Raw genomic sequence first — 22,500 nt, 5'->3', positions numbered from 1 at the left:
GTGCTGTACTGTATTGTGCTGTGTTGCTATGTTCTCTTCTGTTACGTGTCGTGCTGTACTGTGCTGTACTGTGTTGTACTGTGCTGTACTGTATTGTGCTGTGTTGCACTGTTCTCTTCTGTTACGTGTCGTGCTGTACTGTGCTGTACTGTGTTGTACTGTGCTGTACTGTATTGTGCTGTGTTGCACTGTTCTCTTCTGTTATGTGTCGTGCTGTACTGTATTGTGCTGTGTTGCGCTGTGATTCACTGACTACCATGTACTGTACTGTGTTGTACTGTATCGCATTGCGTCACATTGCGTTGCTTTGTATTGCGTCGTATTGTGTTGCGTGGCCTTTGCGTTGCATCGTATCGTATCGTATCGTTTCGCACTGCGTCGTGTCGTGTCGTGTCGTGTCGTGTCGTGTTGTGTCGTATTGTATCGCATCGCATCGCATCGCATCGCATTACATCGCATTACATCGCACCGTGTCTTGTCGTATCGTATCGTATCGTATCGCGTCGTGTGGTGTGGTGTGGTGTGGTGTCGTATTGTATCGCGTCGTGTCGTGTCGTGTCGTGTCGTGTCGTATCTTATAGCATCGCATCGTGTCTTGTCGTGTCGTGTCGTCTCGCGTCGTCTCGCGTCGCGTCGCGTCGCATCGTATCGTATCGTTTTGTAAGATATTGTATCATATCGTGAAGGGTTCTTTTCTTCATCTGTACGTTTTGTACACACGGGAAGATAAGGACACAGCATGAGAAGGAGTTTTGCCTTTCTTCCTTTTCCTTTGCTTTTGTTTTGTTAACTTTTTGTCGTGACTCCGTCTGCACTCTGTGCGCGCGCGCGCGGTGTGTGTGTGTGTGTGTGTGTGTGTGTGTGTGTGTGTGTGCACGTGAAAAATGTTTGTGTCCTAATCTTGTCAAAAATATGTCTCTGTACGTGTGCATATCAGTCCTGAGTTTCTCCGGCTTTCTGCTTTCTGTCGACATTTAGTTACTTCTCTTTCATCCTCCATTCATCGGAATCAGAGTTACTTCTCTTTCATCTTCCATCCATCGGAATCAGAGTTACTTCTCTTTCATCTTCCATCCATCGGAATCAGAGTTACTTCTCTTTCATCCTCCATCCATTGGAATCAGAGTTACTTCTCTTTCATCCTCCATCCATCGGAATCAGAGTTACTTCTCTTTCATCTTCCATTCATTGGAATCAGAGTTACTTCTCTTTCATCTTCCATTCATCGGAATCAGAGCTGCCTCTGCGTGTGAATGCCTGGTGTGTCGGCGCTTTGATTTGTCTCTGTACAAGATTTGAGCGCTGTTCAGATAAATTGATGATCATGGTGATGATTACGAACGATGATGATGAGCATGATGATAATGAGCATGATGATGATGATGATGATGATCATCATCATCATCATCAGGGCGATGATGATTATTATTGTATTTAGTATCATCATCATCATCATCAGAATCGCGGCATTATTGTTGTTGTTGTTTCTAATCATGATTATCATGATGACAACAGATGCTGACCCTCCGCTTTCTCGTGGCAATCGTCCTGGCAGCTGCAGCACAAGGTGGGTCACTGTTCACTTCCTTTCTTCATGGTCTGTTGGCATGTGTTCCTTTCGTCGTTGAATAACAAATTAAATAGATGAAATTTGAAAGTTGAACGAAAGTAGAGAGAGAGGGGGGGAGGGAGAGAGAGAGAACAAGAACAAGAACAAAACTTTAATCTCCTGGCCTCCGGCCTCTAGAAACAGGTCAAAAGTACACAATAATATGGTGATCACGCGGCGACACCAAAATGTAAAATACATACTAACTTAACCTGTAAAACAAAAGTGCTTCTTGTACATAGTAAATTAATTCTGAATTTCATCATCGTGGTCACAGTATTCCTGTCGTATCTACAGGGCATTAAATATATAAACGCAGAGTTTATTAATACTGAAAACAGAACCATTCTTCAGCAAGTGAACATACGATTGCCCTTGTTTATAAAATGGTTTTCATCTTCGACCACATTACAACGTTTACATACGTAATTTGAATTACATTTGAATGTTCTCCTAAGAGAGAGAGAGAGAGAGAGATGCGGACAAACAGGCAGAGAGGGAGACTTTTTTTTTAGTCAAGAATATGAATCACGAAATGGTCTTTAGCATGTGCGACTTCTGTTCGTGTCTTTTGTTGTTGTTGTTGTTGTTGTTGTCGCCGTGTGCGTGTGATTCTGCTTGTTAATGTGTGCATCCATTATCCCGTTCCTCACATACACACACGCGCGTGCACGCGCACACACACATGCATAGAGAGATAGAGAGTACACACATTTTCTCACTCTCACTCCCTCATGTTTTCTTCCCTTCCTCCCTCGCCCCGCTCCACACCATTCCTCATCTTCCCCCAACCCCGACCACCCCCTTTGTCCTGTCATCCATCCACCCGCTCCACACCATTCCTCATCTTCCCCCAACCCCGACCACCCCCTTTGTCCTGTCACCCATCCCCCCCCCCCCACACACACACACACACAGACACCATTCCTCATCTCCCCCAACCCCGACCACCCCCTTTGTCCTGTCACCCATCCACCCGCTCCACACCCCATTCCTCATCTCCCCTCCAACCCCGACCACCCCCTTTGTCCTGTCACCCATCCACCCCCCACCCCCACCCCCACCCCCCCCCCCCACACACACACACACCATTCCTCATCTCCCCCAACCCCGACCACCCCCTTTGTCCTGTCACCCATCCACCCGCTCCACACCCCATTCCTCATCTCCCCCCCAACCCCGACCACCCCCTTTGTCCTGTCACCCATCCACCCGCCCCACACCATTCCTCATCTCCCTCCCCCCCCAACCCCGACCACCCCCTTTGTCCTGTCACCCATCCACCCGCTCCACACCATTCCTCATCTCCCCCCCCCCCAACCCCGACCCCCACCCCCTTTGTCCTGTCACCCATCCACCCGCCACCCTTGTTTCCGATCCACTGTCTTTCAAGTTCTTCACGCTTAGCAGCTGATACAAGAGGCTTGACCAATCCTTGATGAAAGTGAAAACTCTTAGTCTTGCCCCAGTGGTATGGGGACAAAACTGCCCATCTCATTCCTCCATAGGGATTGCCCAGTTCAGTTTCAAGTCTCTCAAGACACGCATCCTCCCTTCTGCCCTCCACCCTACTGACAGATGTACTGCTTGGGCTTCTGGTGGTCCTCAGTGTGCGTGTTCGGCTGTGTTTGTTTCAGTGTTTGTGTCTGTATGGATGCGTTTGTCTCAGTGTTTGTGTCTGTATGGATGTGTTTGTTTGCGTGTTTGTGTCTGTATGGATGTGTTTGTCGGGTGTCTGTGTCTGTATGGCTGTGTTTGTTTGCTTGTTTGTGTCTGTATGGGTGTGTTTGTTTCAGTATTTGTGTCTGTATGGATGTGTTTGTCTCAGTGTTTGTGTCTGTATGGATGTGTTTGTTTGCGTGTTTGTGTCTGTATGGATGTGTTTGTTTGCGTGTTTGTGTCTGTATGGATGTGTTTGTCTCAGTGTTTGTGTCTGTATGGATGTGTTTGTCTCGCTATTTGTGTCTGTATTGATGTGTTTGTCTCAGTGTTTGTGTCTGTATGGATGTGTTTGTCTCAGTGTTTGTGTCTGTATGGATGTGTTTGTCTCAGTGTTTGTGTTTGTATTGATGTGTGCGTGTTTGTGTCTGTATGGATGTGTTTGTCTCAGTGTTTGTGTCTGTATGGATGTGTTTGTCTCCGTGTTTGTGTCTGTATGGATGCGTTTGTCTCAGTGTTTGTGTCTGTATGGATGTGTTTGTCTCAGTGTTTGTGTCTGTATGGATGCGTTTGTCTCAGTGTTTGTGTCTGTATGGATGTGTTTGTCTCCGTGTTTGTGTCTGTATGGATGTGTTTGTCTCAGTGTTTGTGTCTGTATTGCTGTGTTTGTCTCAGTGTTTGTGTCTGTATGGATGTGTGCGTGTTTGTGTCTGTATGAATGTGTTTGTTTCAGTGTTTGTGTCTGTATGGATGTGTTTGTCTCAGTGTTTGTGTCTGTATTGATGTGTTTGTTTGCGTGTTTGTGTCTGTATGGATGTGTTTGTCTCAGTGTTTGTGTCTGTGTGGATGCGTTTGTCTCAGTGTTTGTGTCTGTATGGATGTGTTTGTCTCAGTGTTTGTGTCTGTATGGATGTGTTTGTCTCAGTGTTTGTGTCTGTATGGATGTGTTTGTCTCAGTGTTTGTGTCTGTGTGGATGTGTTTGTTTGCGTGTTTGTGTCTGTATTGATGTGTTTGTTTGCGTGTTTGTGTCTGTATGGATGTGTTTGTCTCAGTGTTTGTGTCTGTATGGATGTGTTTGTTTGCGTGTTTGTGTCTGTATGGATGTGTTTGTCGGGTGTCTGTGTCTGTATGGGTGTGTTTGTTTGCTTGTTTGTGTCTGTATGGGTGTGTTTGTTTCAGTATTTGTGTCTGTATGGATGTGTTTGTCTCAGTGTTTGTGTCTGTATGGATGTGTTTGTTTGCGTGTTTGTGTCTGTATGGATGTGTTTGTATTCGTGTTTGTGTCTGTATGAATGTGTTTGTCTCAGTGTCTGTGTCTGTATGGATGTGTTTGTCTCACTATTTGTGTCTGTATTGATGTGTTTGTCTCAGTGTTTGTGTCTGTATGGATGTGTGCGTGTTTGTGTCTGTATGGATGTGTTTGTCTCAGTGTTTGTGTCTGTATGGATGTGTTTGTTTGCGTGTTTGTGTCTGTATTGATGTGTTTGTCTCCGTGTTTGTGTCTGTATGGATGTGTTTGTTTGCGTGTTTGTGTCTGTATGGATGTGTTTGTTTGCGTGTTTGTGTCTGTATGGATGTGTTTGTCTCAGTGTTTGTGTCTGTATGGATGTGTTTGTCTCGCTATTTGTGTCTGTATTGATGTGTTTGTCTCAGTGTTTGTGTCTGTATGGATGTGTTTGTTTGCGTGTTTGTGTCTGTATTGATGTGTTTGTCTCAGTGTTTGTGTTTGTATGGATGTGTTTGTCTCGCTATTTGTGTCCGTATTGATGTGTTTGTCTCGCTATTTGTGTCTGTATTGATGTGTTTGTCTCACTATTTGTGTTTGTATGGATGTGTTTGTCTCAGTGTTTGTGTCTGTATGGATGTGTTTCTCTCAGTGTTTGTGTCTGTATAGATGTTTTTGTCTCAGTGTCTGTGTCTGTATGGATGTGTTTGTCTCAGTGTCTGTGTCTGTATGGATGTGTTTGTTTGCGTGTTTGTGTCTGTATGGATGTGTTTGTTTGCGTGTTTGTGTCTGTATGGATGTGTTTGTCTCAGTGTTTGTGTCTGTATGGATGTGTTTGGCTCGCTATTTGTGTCCGTATTGATGTTTTTGTCTCAGTGTCTGTGTCTGTATGGATGTGTTTGTCTCACTATTTGTGTTTGTATGGATGTGTTTGTCTCAGTGTTTGTGTCTGTATGGATGTGTTTGTCTCAGTGTTTGTGTCTGTATGGATGTGTTTGTCTCAGTGTCTGTGTCTGTATGGATGTGTTTGTCTCAGTGTTTGTGTCTGTATGGATGTGTTTGTCTCAGTGTTTGTGTCTGTATGGATGTGTTTGTCTCACTATTTGTGTCTGTATTGATGTGTTTGTCTCAGTGTTTGTGTCTGTATGGATGTGTGCGTGTTTGTGTCTGTATGGATGTGTTTGTTTCAGTGTCTGTGTCTGTATGGATGTGTTTGTCTCAGTGTCTGTGTCTGTATGGACGTGTTTGTTTCAGTGTTTGTGTGCGTGTAGGGTGTGCACACACATGTTCGTGAATGTTATACTTGATGCATGTGTGTTTATATTATGTATATCTTTTTGTCTTGTTTTAAGGAGGGGGTGGGCAGAATTTAGAAGATTTTATTATCAATATTTCGACGACGGTGAGTGATGATTGGAGTGATGAAGATGATACTATGGGGTTCATTTAGCTTGGGGACGACAGGTGTGCACTCTCATAATGCATCCCCGTGTCAACCAGACTGAGAGATACACACACCTGCAGTGCTGGTCAAACGAAAAAAAAAACCCCACAAACCAAACCAAACAAAACCAAACAAAACAAGGGGGGCTTAGTAGGTGGTGTCCTAAGTACGTCAAAACAGAACAGGCACCACTGAACACCACCGAAGTGACTCAGCAGCAGTGCAGGGTCTCTTCTGGTGTGTGGCCTCCTGGCGACCTAACATCGATGGTTCCCTGTGGACTGCCGACGCTGGAACTGCGAAGGACGAACCCGGGTGTGGCCGTGTATGGGGGAATCTAAATGAGCGGCGTGGGAGAAATGCCACTGAAACGGTGCAGAAGATGGGGCAGCAGCAACAACAACAACAACAACAAAAAACAAGAACAAAAAAACCCTCTCTGATGGGCCTGGATCCCGCGATGTTCAAGTCGTCATTCCGCGACCATGACCACTTCACTACCATGGCTGGATGTGGGCAACTGTTTTTTTGTTTGTTGTTTTTTTAATCAACGCCACGAGCTATCTGTCTGGGAGTATGAGCATCAGCCTGTATTATTATTATTATTGGTATTAATATTATTATTATCATTATTATTATTATTATTATTATATTTTATTGTTGTTGTTGTTGTCAATGTTGCTGTTGTTGTTATTATTATTATTATTATTATTATTATTATCATGATATAATAATTATCATCATCATGTTGTTGTTGTTGTCGTCATCATCATTATGTTGTTGTTGTTGTTGTTGTCATCATCATTATCACCATCATCTTCATTATCATGTTGTTGTTGTTGTTGCTGCTGCTGTTATTATTATTATAATTCTTATGATCATCATCATCATCATTATTATTATGTTGTTGTTATTGTTGTTGTTGTCATCATTATCATTTCGTTGTTGTTGTCGTCATCATCATCATCATCCTCCACAGCCCAGCTACGCCGAGTGTGTTACTACACCAACTGGGCCCAGTATCGGTCTGGGGAGGGCAAGTTCCTGCCGGAGAACGTCGACCCCACCTTGTGCTCTCACTTCATCTATGCCTTCGCCACCCTGCACGGCAATGAACTCGCCCCCTTTGAGTGGAACGACGAGTCCACTCCATGGAGCAAGGGCATGTGAGTAGTTAGGTTAGACACATGGCAACGAAATAGACCTGATAGTCCAGGGAAAGACAAAAAGAGACAAGACAAGACAGACAGGACAGGCAGGACAAAATTCCTTAATTTCGAAGCTAATAGATAAGTATCGGTGTGCCCACTTTGCATGAAGTTCTCGTCTTTTCAAAGTTCTCAAAAGACCCTGAAGACTCTGCACGATACCAGCTACTGTTCCCTATCCCGCGACTTGTGTTGAAGATTTTAGGGTCACCAGTGAAGACAACGCCACCACTGTCCTCCACCTGTCTCTATCCTCCACCGCTCTCTGGCATTCCGCCAGGTTCATGCTGCCCATTCTTGGATATTGTCTTCCCACCTCTCCCTCTGTCTTCCTCGTCTGCGGCTTTCTTTGACTGCCCCTTGTAATATGGTCTTTGCAGCCCACTATGTCCACGCCACTTTCTGTTTCTGTGAAGAGGTCATCATGGGGTGCTGTTGGGTGTCGGATATCGCCGTGAACCTCTTCGTTTGCCACATGAACTGTGTAGTGCATACCCAAGATCTTCCTGGACAATCTCGTATTATTTGCCGCGATTTTTCTTTGCATGAGTGCTGAGAGCGTCCAGGTTTCGCAGACATGGAGGAAGATTGACAAGGCAAGGGAGACCACTGGGTTGATGTTGGTGCACAGACTGATGTTTGTCTCCCGGATGGTTTGCAGTTTCCGTGCTGTCGCGACTGTTGTTAAAGCAATCCTTGCCACGGTCTCTGTTGTTTTGCCTTCATCTGATCTGACACAGCCGACGTATTTCTAAGTATGTACCGCAGTTTTTGGTGTCTGAAGTGATATGATGGTGCTGTTGGTCATGAGTTGTTTTCTTCGGCGCTGATTTCCGTGCGAAATGCAGAGGCCACTTTGTCAAAAGTTCCACTCAATACTCAATAATTAACACGTGTGTTGGAAATGAATTTTCGTTACTGAAAAATTACACACATATCATAACGTTGTTGAGGAGACAGACATAGAGAGTTTAAGACAACCGGTCTGAGAGGGAAAGACGATACACGTGGACAGACAGAAAGGTGGACAGATAGACAAGCGGACAGACAGACGATAGAAAACAGATAGGCACATAAGTTTCAGTTTCAGTTTCAGTAGCTCAAGGAGGCGTCACTGCGTTCGGACAAATCCATATACGCTACACCACATCTGCCAAGCAGATGCCTGACCAGCAGCGTAACCCAACGCGCTTAGTCAGGCCTTGAGGAAAAAAAAAGGTGAATAAATGATAGATAAGCTTACATAAATAAATAAATAAATAATAACTATAATGTAAAAAAGAAAAAAGAAAAAAAAAGGCACATAAACAGACGATAGAAGACAGACAGACAGGCGGACAGACAGACGATAGAAGACAGACAGAAAGGCGGACAGACAGGCGGACAGACAGACGATAGAAGACAGACACAAAGGCGGACAGACAGATGATAGAAGACATATAAACAACATGAAGGGGACTGATCCAGAACATACATGAAACACTTCTGAAACCGTGGTGAAGGGCAGTGTAATTCAACGGACACATTGCAAACGTTGGGAGGGTGGGGGGGGTGAAGGGCAATGTAATTCAACGGACACATTGCAGACGTTGGGAGGGTGGGGGTGTGCGAAGGGCAATGTAATTCAACGGACACATTGCAGACGTTGGGAGGGTGTTGGGGGGGGGGGTGAAGGGCAATGTAATTCAACGGACACGTTGCAACCGTTGGGAGGGGGAGGGGGGTGAAGGGCAATGTAATTCAACGGACACGTTGCAACCGTTGGGAGGGGGAGGGGGGTGAAGGGCAATGCAATTCAACGGACACGTTGCAACCGTTGGGAGGGGGAGGGGGGTGAAGGGCAATGCAATTCAACGGACACACTGCAAACGTTGGGAGGGGGGGGGGTGAAGGGTAATGTAATTCAACGGACACATTGCAACCGTTGGGAGGGGGGGGGGAGGGCAATGTAATTCAACGGACACATTGCAACCGTTGGGAGGGGGGGGGTGAGGGGTAATGTAATTCAACGGACACATTGCAACCGTTGGGAGGGGGGGGGGGGCAATGTAATTCAACGGACACACTGCAACCGTTGGTGGGGAGGGGGCGGTGAAGGGCAAAGTAATTTAACGGACACATTGCAAACGTTGGAGGGGGGGGGGATTAGGGGAATGTAATTCAACGGACACATTGCAACCGTTGGGAGGGGGGGGGGGGCAATGTAATTCAACGGACACATTGCAACCGTTGGGAGGGGGGGGTGAGGGGTAATGTAATTCAACGGACACATTGCAACCGTTGGTGGGGAGGGGGCGGTGAAGGGCAAAGTAATTTAACGGACACATTGCAAACGTTGGAGGGGGGGGGGGGGATTAGGGGAATGTAATTCAACGGACACATTGCAACCGTTCGGAGGGGGGGGGGTGAAGGGCAATGCAATTCAACGGACACACTGCAAACGTTGGGAGGGGGGGGGGGTGAAGGGCAATGTAAATTCAACGGACACGTTGCAAACGTTGGGAGGGGGGGGGTGAAGGGCAATGTAATTCAACGGACACATTGCAACCATTGGGGGGGGGGGGGGTGAAGGGCAATGTAAATTCAACGGACACATTGCAAACGTTGGGAGGGGGGGGGTGAAGGGCAATGTAATTCAACGGACACATTGCAACCGTTGGGGGGGGGGGGGCGGTGAAGGGCAATGTAATTCAACGGACACATTGCAGACGTTGGGAGGGGGAGGGGGGGCTGAAGGGCAAAGTAATTTAACGGACACATTGCAAACGTTGGGAGGGGGGTGGGGTGGGGTTGAAGGGCAATGTAATTCAACGGACACATTGCAAACGTTGGGAGGAGGGTAGAGGTAGGTAGGGTGTGGTCGGTGAGAGAGAGAGAGAGAGAGAGAGAGAGAGAGAGAGAGAGAGAGAGACCCTGTCGTGAAGATCGTTGTCGAAGACACAATTTCACACACATATATCGATATATATAAGTGTAATAATGGGAATATATCCAAACTGAGACGTGCATAGAATTAACAGCATTAAAGGGAACGTACACGAATGCTGAGCGACATTTGATGGCCGATACAATGTCTGAACGTACACATAGGGGAGGGAACGGCCTGACAGGGCAAGACATTCATGGTATCGTTATGTGGCGGCCCCTGAAACAGCCCCATCTTTTCACTGAGTTCCAGCAATGTTCAACAACCTCTCCTCTCTTCAGTTCGGTTTGGTGTGGGTGAACGGGCATCTCACCTGTAGTCTTTTCCCATGGGAATCAGTAAATTACTCATAACCAGTAATGAGCATTGTTCAGGGGAGAAAGGGGGAAATGGAAAGCAGGACGATGTGTAATCTTTCAGGTACGAGCGTTTCCAGGCACTGAAACAACAGAACCCGGCCATGAAGACCCTGCTGGGGTTGGGAGGGTGGAACATGGGGTCTGGACCCTTCACCGCCATGGTGGCTTCCCCGCAGTCACGTGCTCAGTTCATCCAATCAGCGATCGCCTTCCTCAGAAAGAACGGATTCGACGGACTGGACCTGGATTGGGAGTACCCAGCAAACAGGGGCAGTCCTCCTGGTGACAAGGACCGCTTTACCTCCCTTATCAGGGTGGGTACTCTGTGTGTGTGTGTGTGTGTGTGTGTGTGTGTGTGTGTGTGTGTGTGTGTGTGTTGTTGTTGTTGTTGTTGTTGTTGTTGTTGTTGTTGTTGTTGTTTTCTTGCTGTCGTCGTTGTTGTTGTGTGTTGTTGTTGTTGTTTGTGTGTGTGTGTGTGTGTGTGTGTGTGTGTGTGTGTGTGTGTGTTGATGCCTGATGCTATGCACTGTTGAAGTCAAGGCACGAGGAGTGGTGGCCTAGTGGTAATGTGACCGGCTAGGGAACGAGAGAATCTGGGGATCGAATGCCAGTCACTCAGTATTTTCACCCCTACTACTTGACATTGAGTGGTGGTCTGGACGCTGGTCATTCGGGTGAGATGATAAAGGAATCATCATCATCATCATCATTGAAAGAAGGATGATAATGGTGATGTGAATGGTGATGATTGAAATGATGTCTGACGACGATGATGATGATGAAGAAGATGATAGTGATGATGGTGGTGATGATGACGATGTTGATGACGACGACGACGATGATGACGACGACTACGATGATGATGATGATGATGATGGCGACGATGATGATGATGACGATAATGGTGATGATGATGACGACGATGGCGATGATGATGATGATGATGACGACGAAGATGCTGATGCTGCTGATGCTGATGATGATAATGATGATGATGATGATGCTGATGCTGATGTTGTTGATGATGATGATGATGATGACGTGCACACAGGAGCTGAGGCAGGCGTTCCAGAGGGAGGCAGCAGGGAGCGGACAGCCAGAACTACTGCTGACGGCCGCTGTGGCTTCTGGCAAGGACAACGTGGATACTGCATACGATGTGCCACAGCTGAACAGGTCACCTGCCTCTCACTGTCCGCCTGTCTCTGTTGGCCTCTGTTTGTTGGTCTCTAACTGTGGGCCTCTCACTGTGGGCCTCTCGCTGTTGGCCTCATCTGGGCCTCTCACTGTGGGCCTCTTATTGTGGGCCTCTTACTGTGGGCCTCTAGCTGTGGGCCTCTTATTGTGGGCCTCTCACTGTGGGCATCTCATTGTGGGCCTCTCACTATGGGCCTCTAGCTGTGGGCCTCTTATTGTGGGCCTCTCACTGTGGGCCTCTAGCTGTGGGCCTCTCACTATGGGCCTCTGATTGTGGGCCTCTCACTGTGGGCCTCTTATTGTGGGCCTCTAGCTGTGGGCCTCTGATTGTGGGCCTCTCACTGTGGGCCTCTTATTGTGGGCCTCTCAATGTGGGCGTCTGATTGTGGGCCTCTCACTGTGGGCCTCTTATTGTGGGTCTCTCACTGTGGGCCTCTTGCTGTGGGCCTCTCACTGTGAGCCTCTAGCTGTGGGCCTCTTGCTGTGGGCCTCTAGCTGTGGGCCTCTCACTGTGAGCCTCTAGCTGTGGGCCTCTTGCTGTGGGCCTCTAGCTGTGGGCCTCTCACTGTGAACCTCTAGCTGTGGGCCTCTTATTGTGGGCTTCTTGCTGTGGGCCTGTGACTGTGGGCCTCTAGCAATGGGCCTCTTATTGTGGGCCTCTCACTGTGGGTCTCTAGCTGTGGGCCTCCACTGTGGGTCGCTAGCTGTTGACGGGGCGCATACCCGACTGAGTGTGTTGAATGCAAGATATATGTGAAGATCATATCAGTGCGGTCGTTTTCCTATTGTTGTTGTCCCTGTTGTTGTTGTTGTCGCTGTTGTCGCTGTTGTTGTTGTCGCTGCTGCTATTTGTGTTGTTGTTGCTGCTGCTTGTGGTATTGTTGTTGCTGCTGCTAGTGGTGTTGTTATTGTCGCTGTTGTTGTTGTCGCTGTTGCTATTTTTGTTGTTGTTATTGTTGTTGTTGCTGCTGCTGCTATTGGTGTTGTCATTGTTGTTATTGCTGTTGTCGCTGTTGTTGTCGTTGTTGTTGTTGTTGTTGTGTAGTTGTCGCTGTTGTTGTTGTTGCTGCTGCTATTGTTTTTGCCACTGTTGTTGTTATGTTGTTGTTGTTGTCATTGTTGTTGTTTTCGATGTTGTTGCTGTTGTCGCTGTTGCTGTTGTTGCTGCTGCTATTTGTGTTGTTGTTGCTGCTGCTTGTGGTGTTTTTATTGTCGCTGTTGTTGTTGTCGCTGTTGCTGTTTTTGTGTAGTTGTCGCTGTTGTTGTTGTTGCTGTTGCTATTGTTGTTGCCACTGTTGTTGTTATGTTGTTGTTGTTGTCATTGTTGTTGTTGTCGATGTTGTTGTTGTTGATGATGCCTATGTTGCTGTTGTTGTTGTTGCTGCTGTCGCTGTTGTTATTGTTGTTGTCGCTGTTGCTGTTATTGTCGTTGTTGTTGTTGCTGGTGCTGTTATCGCTGTTGTTGTTGTTGTGGTGGTGGTAGTGGTGGTGGTGATGGTAGTGGTGCTGGTTATGTTGTTGTTGGTGGTGGTGGTGGTGATGGTAGTGGTGGTGGTGATGATGGTGATGGTAGTGGTGGTGGTGGTGATGGTGATGGTGGTGGTGGTGGTGGTGGTGGTGATGGTGATGGTGGTGGTGGTGGTGGTAGTGATGGTGGTGATGGTGGCGGTTATGATGCTGATGGTTGTGGTGGTGGTGATGGTGGTGGTGGTGGTAGTGGCGGTGGTGATGGTTACTGAACATGATCATGATCACGATGAGGACAGCGACACAGATAACAACGATGACGTTGACGACGAAGACCGTGAAATAACCATGATGACGACGGACGACGCGTCGACGACAATGACGCTGACGATGAAGACGACTACAGCCGCGAGGATAGCAGCACGACTGTCAGCCCGTGTTCCGCCATCAAGCACCCCAGCTGATAGTTGTTTCAACACAGTTACAACCCGCGTCATGTTGTCGTTTGCGTCGTTTATGTAAGTGGTTTCCGCACGTTACAGATACCTGGACTTCATCAACCTGATGACGTACGACCTTCACGGTTCGTGGGAGACGTTCACGGGTCACCACTCGGCCCTGTTCCCCCGCGCCTCGGAGACTGGCGATCAGCGGTACCTGAACGTGGTGCGTGTCGGGTCTGGGGTCCTGGGGACCTGAGGCAGTGTTCACAGCAAGGCCTTGTGCTGCTGTTGAGGGTTTTTTTTCTTTTCTTTTTTTTTTTTCTTTCTTTCTTTTCTTTTCTTTTTTTTCTTGGGGGGGGGGGGGAGAGGGGGTCTGTGGGGTATGTGTGGGCCACACCCCGGTTCGTCTGTCGCAGTCCCATTGTCGCCAGTCCTTAGGGAACTACTAATGCTAGGTCGTCAGGAGGCCACACACTAGAGGAGACCCTGCAGTGCTGCTGAGTCAGTGATGTTTCAGGAGTACCTGTTATGAATGAACGTACAAAGGTCACCACCTACTGAGCCCTCTGCTGACGACAATAATGATTTTTAGTCGCAGAGTCAGACTGAGCGAGCGTCTCCACCCAGAGTGGAGACCGCCATCACGTCCTCCATGAATGTGCCGTCACCGAAGACTTTGACAGGACTCACCAGCTGAGGTCAGCTATAAATGCAGGGCATGAAGGGCCACAGAACATGAGACAATGTTTTGTTTCAGTAATGATGATGATGATGGGGGAGGAGGACGATGTTGCGATTCTATATGGAAGTCCAGTGTAGGTTTGGGACTACGTGACAAGGCTGTACTCTTCGATTCCTTTCATAATGATACCCAGGCGCTAAGTAGGCCCGAGAGATTCAAACACTTGCAGTGTCGTCAGGAAATTTTAGCAATCCCCGACAAAGATGCATCCGTGAAGTTGACGATACTGGACTGTGTGGTGCCAGTCTTCCCATTTAAACCCACAGAACACTCAAGTCTGGATAGAGGACAGCCGCTGTCCACCTCCTGGGAATGACTTCCGATCTTATCGTGTCGTACTGTGTGATATCCTATCTTATCGTGTCGTATTTTATGACTTCCTATCTTATCGTGTCGTATTTTATGACTTCCTATCTTATCGTGTCGTATGACATCCTATCTTATCGTGTCGTATTTTATGACTTCCTATCTTATCGTGTCGTATTTTATGACTTCCTATCTTATCGTGTCGTATTGTATGACTTCCTATCTTATCGTGTCGTATTGTATGACATCCTATCTTATCGTGTCTTATTGTATGACTTCCTATCTTATCGTGTCGTGTCTTCTCGCGTCGTGGCATGGCATGGCATGGCATGAGATGTACTATAGCATCCCATCGGATCAAACCGAATGGTATTAAAGAACATCATCATTGTTGTATTATATGGTCTGGTATTATACATTGTGGTATGCTTTGTGATGTGGCGGCGAATGATATGGTTTGGCATGTCATGGTATGGCAATATATGGTATAGCATGGCATATTAGGGCGTGATATGGTATTATATCGTGTCGCATCGAGTGAGATTAGATTATGATATCGTCATCACTGTATGACAGGGTATAGAAGTGTGTGTGAAGTATAGTACGACATGGCATCGTATGGTATGGTACGGTCATTGACATGGTATGGTATGGTATCAGACAACATCATCATGACTTCTTCATGTTGCTCTCCAGGATTTCGTCACCAAGTACTGGGTGCAGAAAGGGGCCTCACCCAGCAAGCTGAACGTGGGCGTGCCCACCTATGGACGCAGTTTTACGCTGAACAGCCCCTCACAGAACGGCCTCAACGCCGCCGCTAGACAGGCCGGAAACGCCGGCCAGTACACCCAGGCCAATGGCTTCCTGGCCTATTCTGAGGTAGTGACGACACTTTGGTCAGTCTGTGATGTGTCCGATGTTAAGTCACCCAGTAAAATGTCCACAGTTCAGTCACCCAGTAAAGTGTCCACAGTTGAGTCACCCAGTAAAGTGTCCACAGCTGAGTCACCCAGTAAAGTGTCCACAGCTGAGTCACCCAGTAAAGTGTCCACAGCTGAGTCACCCAGTAAAGTGTCCACAGCTGAGTCACCCAGTGAAGTGTCCACAGCTGAGTCACCCAGTAAAGTGTCCACAGTTGAGTCAGTCAGTAAAGTGTCCACAGCAGAGTCACTCAGTAAAGTGTTCACAGTTGAGTCACCCAGTAAAGTGTCCACAGCTGAGTCACCCAGTAAAGTGTCCACAGTTGAGTCACCCAGTAAAGTGTCCACAGTTGAGTCACCCAGTGAAGTGTCCACAGCTGAGTCACCCAGTAAAGTGTCCACAGTTGAGTCAGTCAGTAAAGTGTCCACAGCAGAGTCACTCAGTAAAGTGTTCACAGTTGAGTCACCCAGTAAAGTGTCCACAGTTCAGTCACCCAGTAAAGTGTTCACAGCTGAGTCAGTAAAGTGTCCACAGTTGAGTCACCCAGTAAAGTGTCCACAGCTGAGTCACCCAGTAAAGTGTCCACAGCTGAGTCACCCAGTAAAGTGTCCACAGCTGAGTCACCCAGTAAAGTGTCCACAGCTGAGTCACCCAGTGAAGTGTCCACAGCTGAGTCACCCAGTGAAGTGTCCACAGCTGAGTCACCCAGTAAAGTGTCCACAGTTCAGTCACCCAGTAAAGTGTCCACAGCTGAGTCACCCAGTAAAGTGTCCACAGTTCAGTCACCCAGTAAAGTGTCCACAGCTGAGTCAGTAAATTGTCCACAGCTGAGTCACTCAGTAAAGTGTCCACAGCTGAGTCACCCAGTAAAGTGTCCACGGTTGAGTCACCCAGTAAAGTGTCCACAGCTGAGTCACCCAGTAAAGTGTCCACAGCTGAGTCACCCAGTGAAGTGTCCACAGTTAATTCACTCAGTAAAGTGTCCACAGCTGAGTCACCCAGTAAAATGTTCACAGTTGAGTCACCCAATAAAGTGTCCACAGCTGAGTCACCCAGTAAAGTGTCCACAGCAGAGTCACTCAGTAAAGTGTCCACAGTTCAGTCACCCAGTAAAGTGTCCACAGCTGAGTCACTCAGTAAAGTGTCCACAGCTGAGTCACCCAGTAAAGTGTCCACAGTTCAGTCACCCAGTAAAGTGTCCACAGCTGAGTCACCCAGTAAAGTGTCCACAGTTGTGTCACCAAGTAAAGTGTCCACAGTTCAGTCACCCAGTAAAGTGTCCACAGCTGAGTCAGTCAGTAAAGTGTCCACAGTTCAGTCACCCAGTAAAGTGTCCACAGTTGTCACCCAGTAAAGTGTCCACAGCAGAGTCACCCAGTAAAGTGTCCACAGTTGTCACCCAGTAAAGTGTCCACAGTTCAGTCACCCAGTAAAGTGTCCACAGTTCAGTCACCCAGTAAAGTGTCCACAGTTGTCACCCAGTAAAGTGTCCACAGCAGAGTCACCCAGTAAAGTGTCCACAGTTGTCACCCAGTAAAGTGTCGAAAGTTTAGTCAGTCAGTAAAATGCCAAAGTTTAGTCAATATGGAGCCAAAGTTTAGTCAATTTGTAAGGAGCCAGAGTTTTGTCAATCAGTAAAGTGCCAACGTTTTGTCAATATGGAGCCAAAGTTTAGTCAATCAGTAAAGAGCCAAAGTTTAGTCAATCAGTATAGAGCCCAACTCTTAGTCAATATGGAGTCAAAATTTAGTCAATCAGTAAAATGCCAAGGTTTAGTCGATTAGTGAGGTGCCAAAGTTTAGTCGATCAGTAAAGTCCCAAAGTTAATTCAGTCAGTGACGTGTCGAAAGTTTAGTCAATTAGTCATTTCCGTGCAGTTTTCCTGGTCCTGTATGTACATGTGTTTTGAAGGTCGGTCTGTCACCTGTTCGTTTCAGAATTGTGCATGAGTGTGAAAGGGTGTGTGGAGCACTTTGATGGTTTCTGCACAATTTGTATTAGCGTCATAAACATGCAGTAGTAGTAGTAGTAGTAGTAGTAGTAGTAGTAGTAGTAGCAGTAGTAGTAGTAGTAGTAGTAGTAGCAGCAGCAGCAGCAGCAGCAGCAGTAGTAGTAGTAGTAATTCATTCATTCATTCATTTATTCGTCATTGTTATCAGTCAGTCTTTAAATGAATTGTCAGTCTTTAAATAAATCTAGTGTTGTTCTTACGCCTATGACATGCTACTGTTATCAGTAGTAGTAGTAGTAGTTGCTGTTGTTGTTGTTGTAGATATAGTAGTAGTTGTAGTAATCGTTGTTGTAATAGTGTTGTCATCATCATCGCCGTCGTCGTCGTCATCATCATCATTCTTCTTCTTCTTCTTCTTCTTATGTTATTATTATTATTATTATTATTATTATTATTATTATTATTATCACCATCATCATCATCATCATCATTATCATCATCATTCTTTCAGATCTGCCAGATGCTGCAGAACGGGGGACAGGTCCATGATGACGTGGAACAGGCCGTGCGTTACGTCACCAAGGGCGACCAGTGGGTGGGGGGGGAGGACGAACACACCCTGACACAGAAGGTGACACACTACACATTCACCAACAACCCTGACACACAAGGTGGCACACTACACATTCACCACCAACCGTGACACACAAGGTGACACACTACATATTCACCACCAACCGTGACACAAAAGGTGACACACTACACATTCACCACCAACCCTGACACACAAGGTGACACACTACATATTCACCACCAACCCTGACACACAAGGTGACACACTACATATTCACCACCAACCGTGACACACAAGGTGACACACTACACAATCACCACAACCGTGACAAACAAGGTGACACACTACACATTCACCACCAACCGTGACACAGAAAGTGACACACTACACATTCACAACCAAACGTGACACAGAAAGTGACACACTACACATTCACCAACAACCCTGACACACACGATGACACACTACACGTTCACCAACAACCCGACACACAAGATGACACACTACACATTCACCACCAACCTGACACACAAGGTGACACACTACACATTCGCCACCAACCTTGACACAGAGGGTGACACACTACACATTCACCACCAACCGTGACACACAAGGTGACACACTACACATTCACCACCGACCGTGACACACAAGGTGACACACTACACATTCACCACCAACCGTGACACACAAGGTGACACACTACACATTCACCACCAACCGTGACACACAAGGTGACACACTACACATTCACCACCGACCGTGACACACAAGGTGGCACACTACACATTCACCACCAACTGTGACACACAAGGTGACACACTACACATTCACCACCAACAGTGACACACAAGGTGGCACACTACACATTCACCACCAACCGTGACACACAAGGTGACACACTACACATTCACCACCGACTGTGACACACAAGGTGGCACACTACACATTCACCACCAACCGTGACACACAAGGTGACACACTACACATTCACCACCAACCGTGACACACAAGGTGGCACACTACACATTCACCACCGACCGTGACACACAAGGTGGCACACTACACATTCACCACCAACCGTGACACACAAGGTGGCACACTACACATTCACCACCAACCGTGACACACAAGGTGGCACACTGCACATTCACCACCAACCGTGACACACAAGGTGACACACTACACATTCACCACCGACCGTGACACACAAGGTGACACACTACACATTCACCACTAACCGTGACACACAAGGTGACACACAACAGTGGCAGGAGCAGTGTCGTTCATGCTTTTTGTGTTAATGGCACAGCAGTCTTGGTGTGACTTAAGCAGGCGTGGGAAATAATTATTGTAAATAGCTGTACTTGTTTCAAGCCCTTGAACAGCATTTTAGCATACTGGGCAACGTATACTTCAAGAGATAGAATGCGTCTGCTTTCAGGCATTCAAACAATATATCGCCTGACAAATGCATTCTTTTTATGTATGTATTTGTGCCACACTCTCTGTGTGTTGATGGGTTTTTAATCCATTGTTTATAAAAGGTCAAAGGCTTATTCTATTGCCATGACCGTGACTACACTGCAAAGATAACACACACAAAAAACTGAGATGTATTGATATATAACATCATTCAGTATAGCGTGGTGCAAACAGACAAATGGCAGTATCGGTCAGGCGTTGGCCTTGTGATCCAGTGTACATCTTTGATCAGGGTTCAGGTCCAGTTTCGGTCTGCTTATGTCTCCCTGGAAGGTACTGTACTTCCATTTGGAGATTTAGTTCTAAAAACTGGAAACTCCTGAGTCAAATGTGTGTGTGTGTGTGATGGCAAATATCTGTTAGGAAAAATATAACTTTTAGATTAAATCGATCAGCTCAGCTTCATACTTAAAACTATTTCGACACCAGTGTAAGAGGTGGCTTTATCGTTAGTCTCTTCGAAATATTCCTCAGCAGTTTGAGATATTGTTTTGGTATGCGAACGCATTTTCAGAATCTGACGTTGTTATCACTATGTGAGTGATGTTCACAGTTCAGTAATTAGTTCCTTTTTCATGTTTGTTTGGTTCTGTTTTTTGTAAAAGGGGTGAAAGGAAAGGACACCTTGAATCTTGAACTCTGTGTGTGTGTGTGGACTTGGTAGAGAAAAATATATGTCAAATGCCTGATAATTACTTTATCAGCTTCTTCAGATTTCGAAGTAATAATCATAAGCTGGAAATAGAAACAGAGAGACACAAAGGCATACCACGAGAGTTACGGCTTTGTAAGGTTTGTAACATGTCTGTGATTGGTGATGAGTTTCATTTTATAATGGAATGTCCCAGTTATGATCAGTTACGAAATAGATATGTTCCTAAAAAATATTTGTCTCCAAAATCGGCTTTTAATTTTTGTAATATGCTCAGAGGAGGCAAAAAATCATTTTAGCTGTAAGATGATTAGATTTGCACATGTTGCCTAGCAATACTTTTGGGGTTAAAAGACATTTGTTTTTTCTCAACTTTTATGTGACATTGTTGTGTATTTGGAAATGTTTGTTCTGGGCATGAAAAGATTATTTTGCAGTAATCCTCCATACTCCAGTAGGAGTGAAAGGATAATTAAAACTTGAAATTTGAAACTTGAAACTTGTGTGTGTGTGTGTGTGTGTGTGTGTGTGTGTGTGTGTGTGTGTGTGTGTGTGTGTGTGCAGACGTGCTACATCAAGCAGCAGGGGTACGGGGGTGTGATGGTGTGGGCTCTGGACCTGGATGACTTTTCGGGCAGGGTGTGTGGGAGGGGGCCCTACCCACTGCTGCACGCCATCAACGCTGAGCTCAACAACCCGGGCTTCCAGAACTGTCCCCGCCCCGCCCCGTCAGTCTGCCTGGTTCTTTCTTTGTCTGTCTGTCTGTCAGTCTGCTTGTTTGTCTGTCTGTTTGCTTGTTTGTTCGGTGGTGTGTATGTATGGTGGTCTGTTTGTTTGTTCTGTGGACTGATTGTTGTTTTTCTGGGTGGTCTGTGTGTAGTGATATGTTTGGTGGTTGGTCTGCTGGCCTGTTTTGTTGGGGTTTTTTGTTTGTTTTGTTGTTGTTTTTTGCTGCCCCATCATCTGCACCGTTTCAGTGACATCACTCTCACGCCGCTCATTCCGAGTCCCCGGCCCCCCCACCCCCACCCCCACCCCCCCGCTCCCCCCTGCCCCCCTCTCATATACAGCCACACCCGGGTTCGTCTGTCACAGTCCTGGTGCCGGCAGTCCACAGGAACCATCGATGTTAGGTCGCCAGGAAGCTACACACCAGAGGAGACCCTGCACTGCTGCTGAGTCACTTCAGTGGTGTTCGGTAGTGCCTCTTCTGGTTTAACGTCCCTAGGACACCACTTACTAAGCCCCCTACTAACGACAATAATGGCTTCGTCTCGGAGCCAGACTGAGTGAGCGTCTCCTCTAGAGTGGAGACCGCCACCACGTCCCTCAAATAACAGGCCCCCATGAACCCGCCGACACTGAAGACCTCGACAAGATTAATCCCAAGCGCGGAAGTGGAGGGGTATCGAAACTGAGGTCACTATGAGAGCAGGGCATGAAAGGCCATTTTGTGTGTGTGTGTGTGTGTGTGTGTGTGTGTGTGTGTGTGTGTGTGTGTGTGTGTCTGTGTCTGTGTCTGTCTGTCTGTCTGTCTGTCTGTCTGTCTGTATGTCAGTGTGTGTCTCTGTGTGTCTGTGTCTGTGTTTTTTGTTTAATATTGATGATGAATAAGGAGGATGACGATGACGACGATGCTGCTGTGGAGGTCCATTTAGGTTTGGGACAACGTGACAAGGTTGTACTCTACGCTTCCTGTCCTAATGTCATCCCGGCGTCAAGCAGGCAGTGTTGGTCAGGAAAATAGAGCAGCACACCGAAGTGGCTGATACTCTGTGTGGTCCCATCATTTATTCGTTATGCCCATCGCTTCTGGTGGAGCATAGGCCATCAACGACCCCTCGCCATCGCACTCTGTTCTGGGCTGTTCTGGCCATTCCAGTCCAGTTGGTCCCTTGCTGCATCAGCTCTGCCTCGGTGTCTCGCCTCCAGCTGTTGCGAGGCCGGCCTCTCTTCCTCTTTCCCTGCGGGTTCCAGGTCAGGGCTTGGCGTGTGATGCTGGACGCTGGCTTCCTGAGGGTGTGTCCGATCCAGCCACACTTCCTCCGCAGTATCTGCTTGGCCACTGGTTCCTGTCCCGCTCTCTCCCACAGATCTTCGTTTCGGATCTTCTCCTGCCATCGGATCTTATAGATGCGCCTCAGACAGGTGTTGAAGAATGTCTGAATCTTCTGCTGCATCGTCTGTGTTGTCCGCCATGTCTCGCATATGTAGAGCAGAACTGACTTCACATTGTAGTTGGGGATGCGGAGTTTGGTTTTCATACTGATTGCTCCAGATGCAAGGTGTGTGGTCCCAGTCTTCCCATTTATTTTAAGCCCATTACAC

General features: G+C 47.0%; 1 protein-coding gene across 1 annotated transcript in view; it reads left to right on the top strand.

Annotated features, from left to right (window-relative positions):
* Positions 1–22,500, top strand: part of LOC143281068 (chitinase-3-like protein 1) — a 37,512-nt gene that overhangs the window by 4,248 nt on the left and 10,764 nt on the right. Inside the window, exons 2-9 of the mRNA XM_076585992.1 lie at positions 1,516–1,567; positions 6,918–7,104; positions 10,493–10,745; positions 11,483–11,607; positions 13,638–13,761; positions 15,283–15,468; positions 17,973–18,092; positions 20,737–20,900. Coding sequence (XP_076442107.1) covers positions 1,516–1,567; positions 6,918–7,104; positions 10,493–10,745; positions 11,483–11,607; positions 13,638–13,761; positions 15,283–15,468; positions 17,973–18,092; positions 20,737–20,900 — 1,211 coding nt within the window. The remainder of the gene's footprint in view (positions 1–1,515; positions 1,568–6,917; positions 7,105–10,492; positions 10,746–11,482; positions 11,608–13,637; positions 13,762–15,282; positions 15,469–17,972; positions 18,093–20,736; positions 20,901–22,500) is intronic.

Source organism: Babylonia areolata, chromosome 1 (genome assembly GCF_041734735.1).
Source record: "Babylonia areolata isolate BAREFJ2019XMU chromosome 1, ASM4173473v1, whole genome shotgun sequence".
NCBI classification, from domain to species: domain Eukaryota; kingdom Metazoa; phylum Mollusca; class Gastropoda; order Neogastropoda; family Buccinidae; genus Babylonia; species Babylonia areolata.
This window is presented reverse-complemented; position numbering and strand designations above follow the sequence as displayed.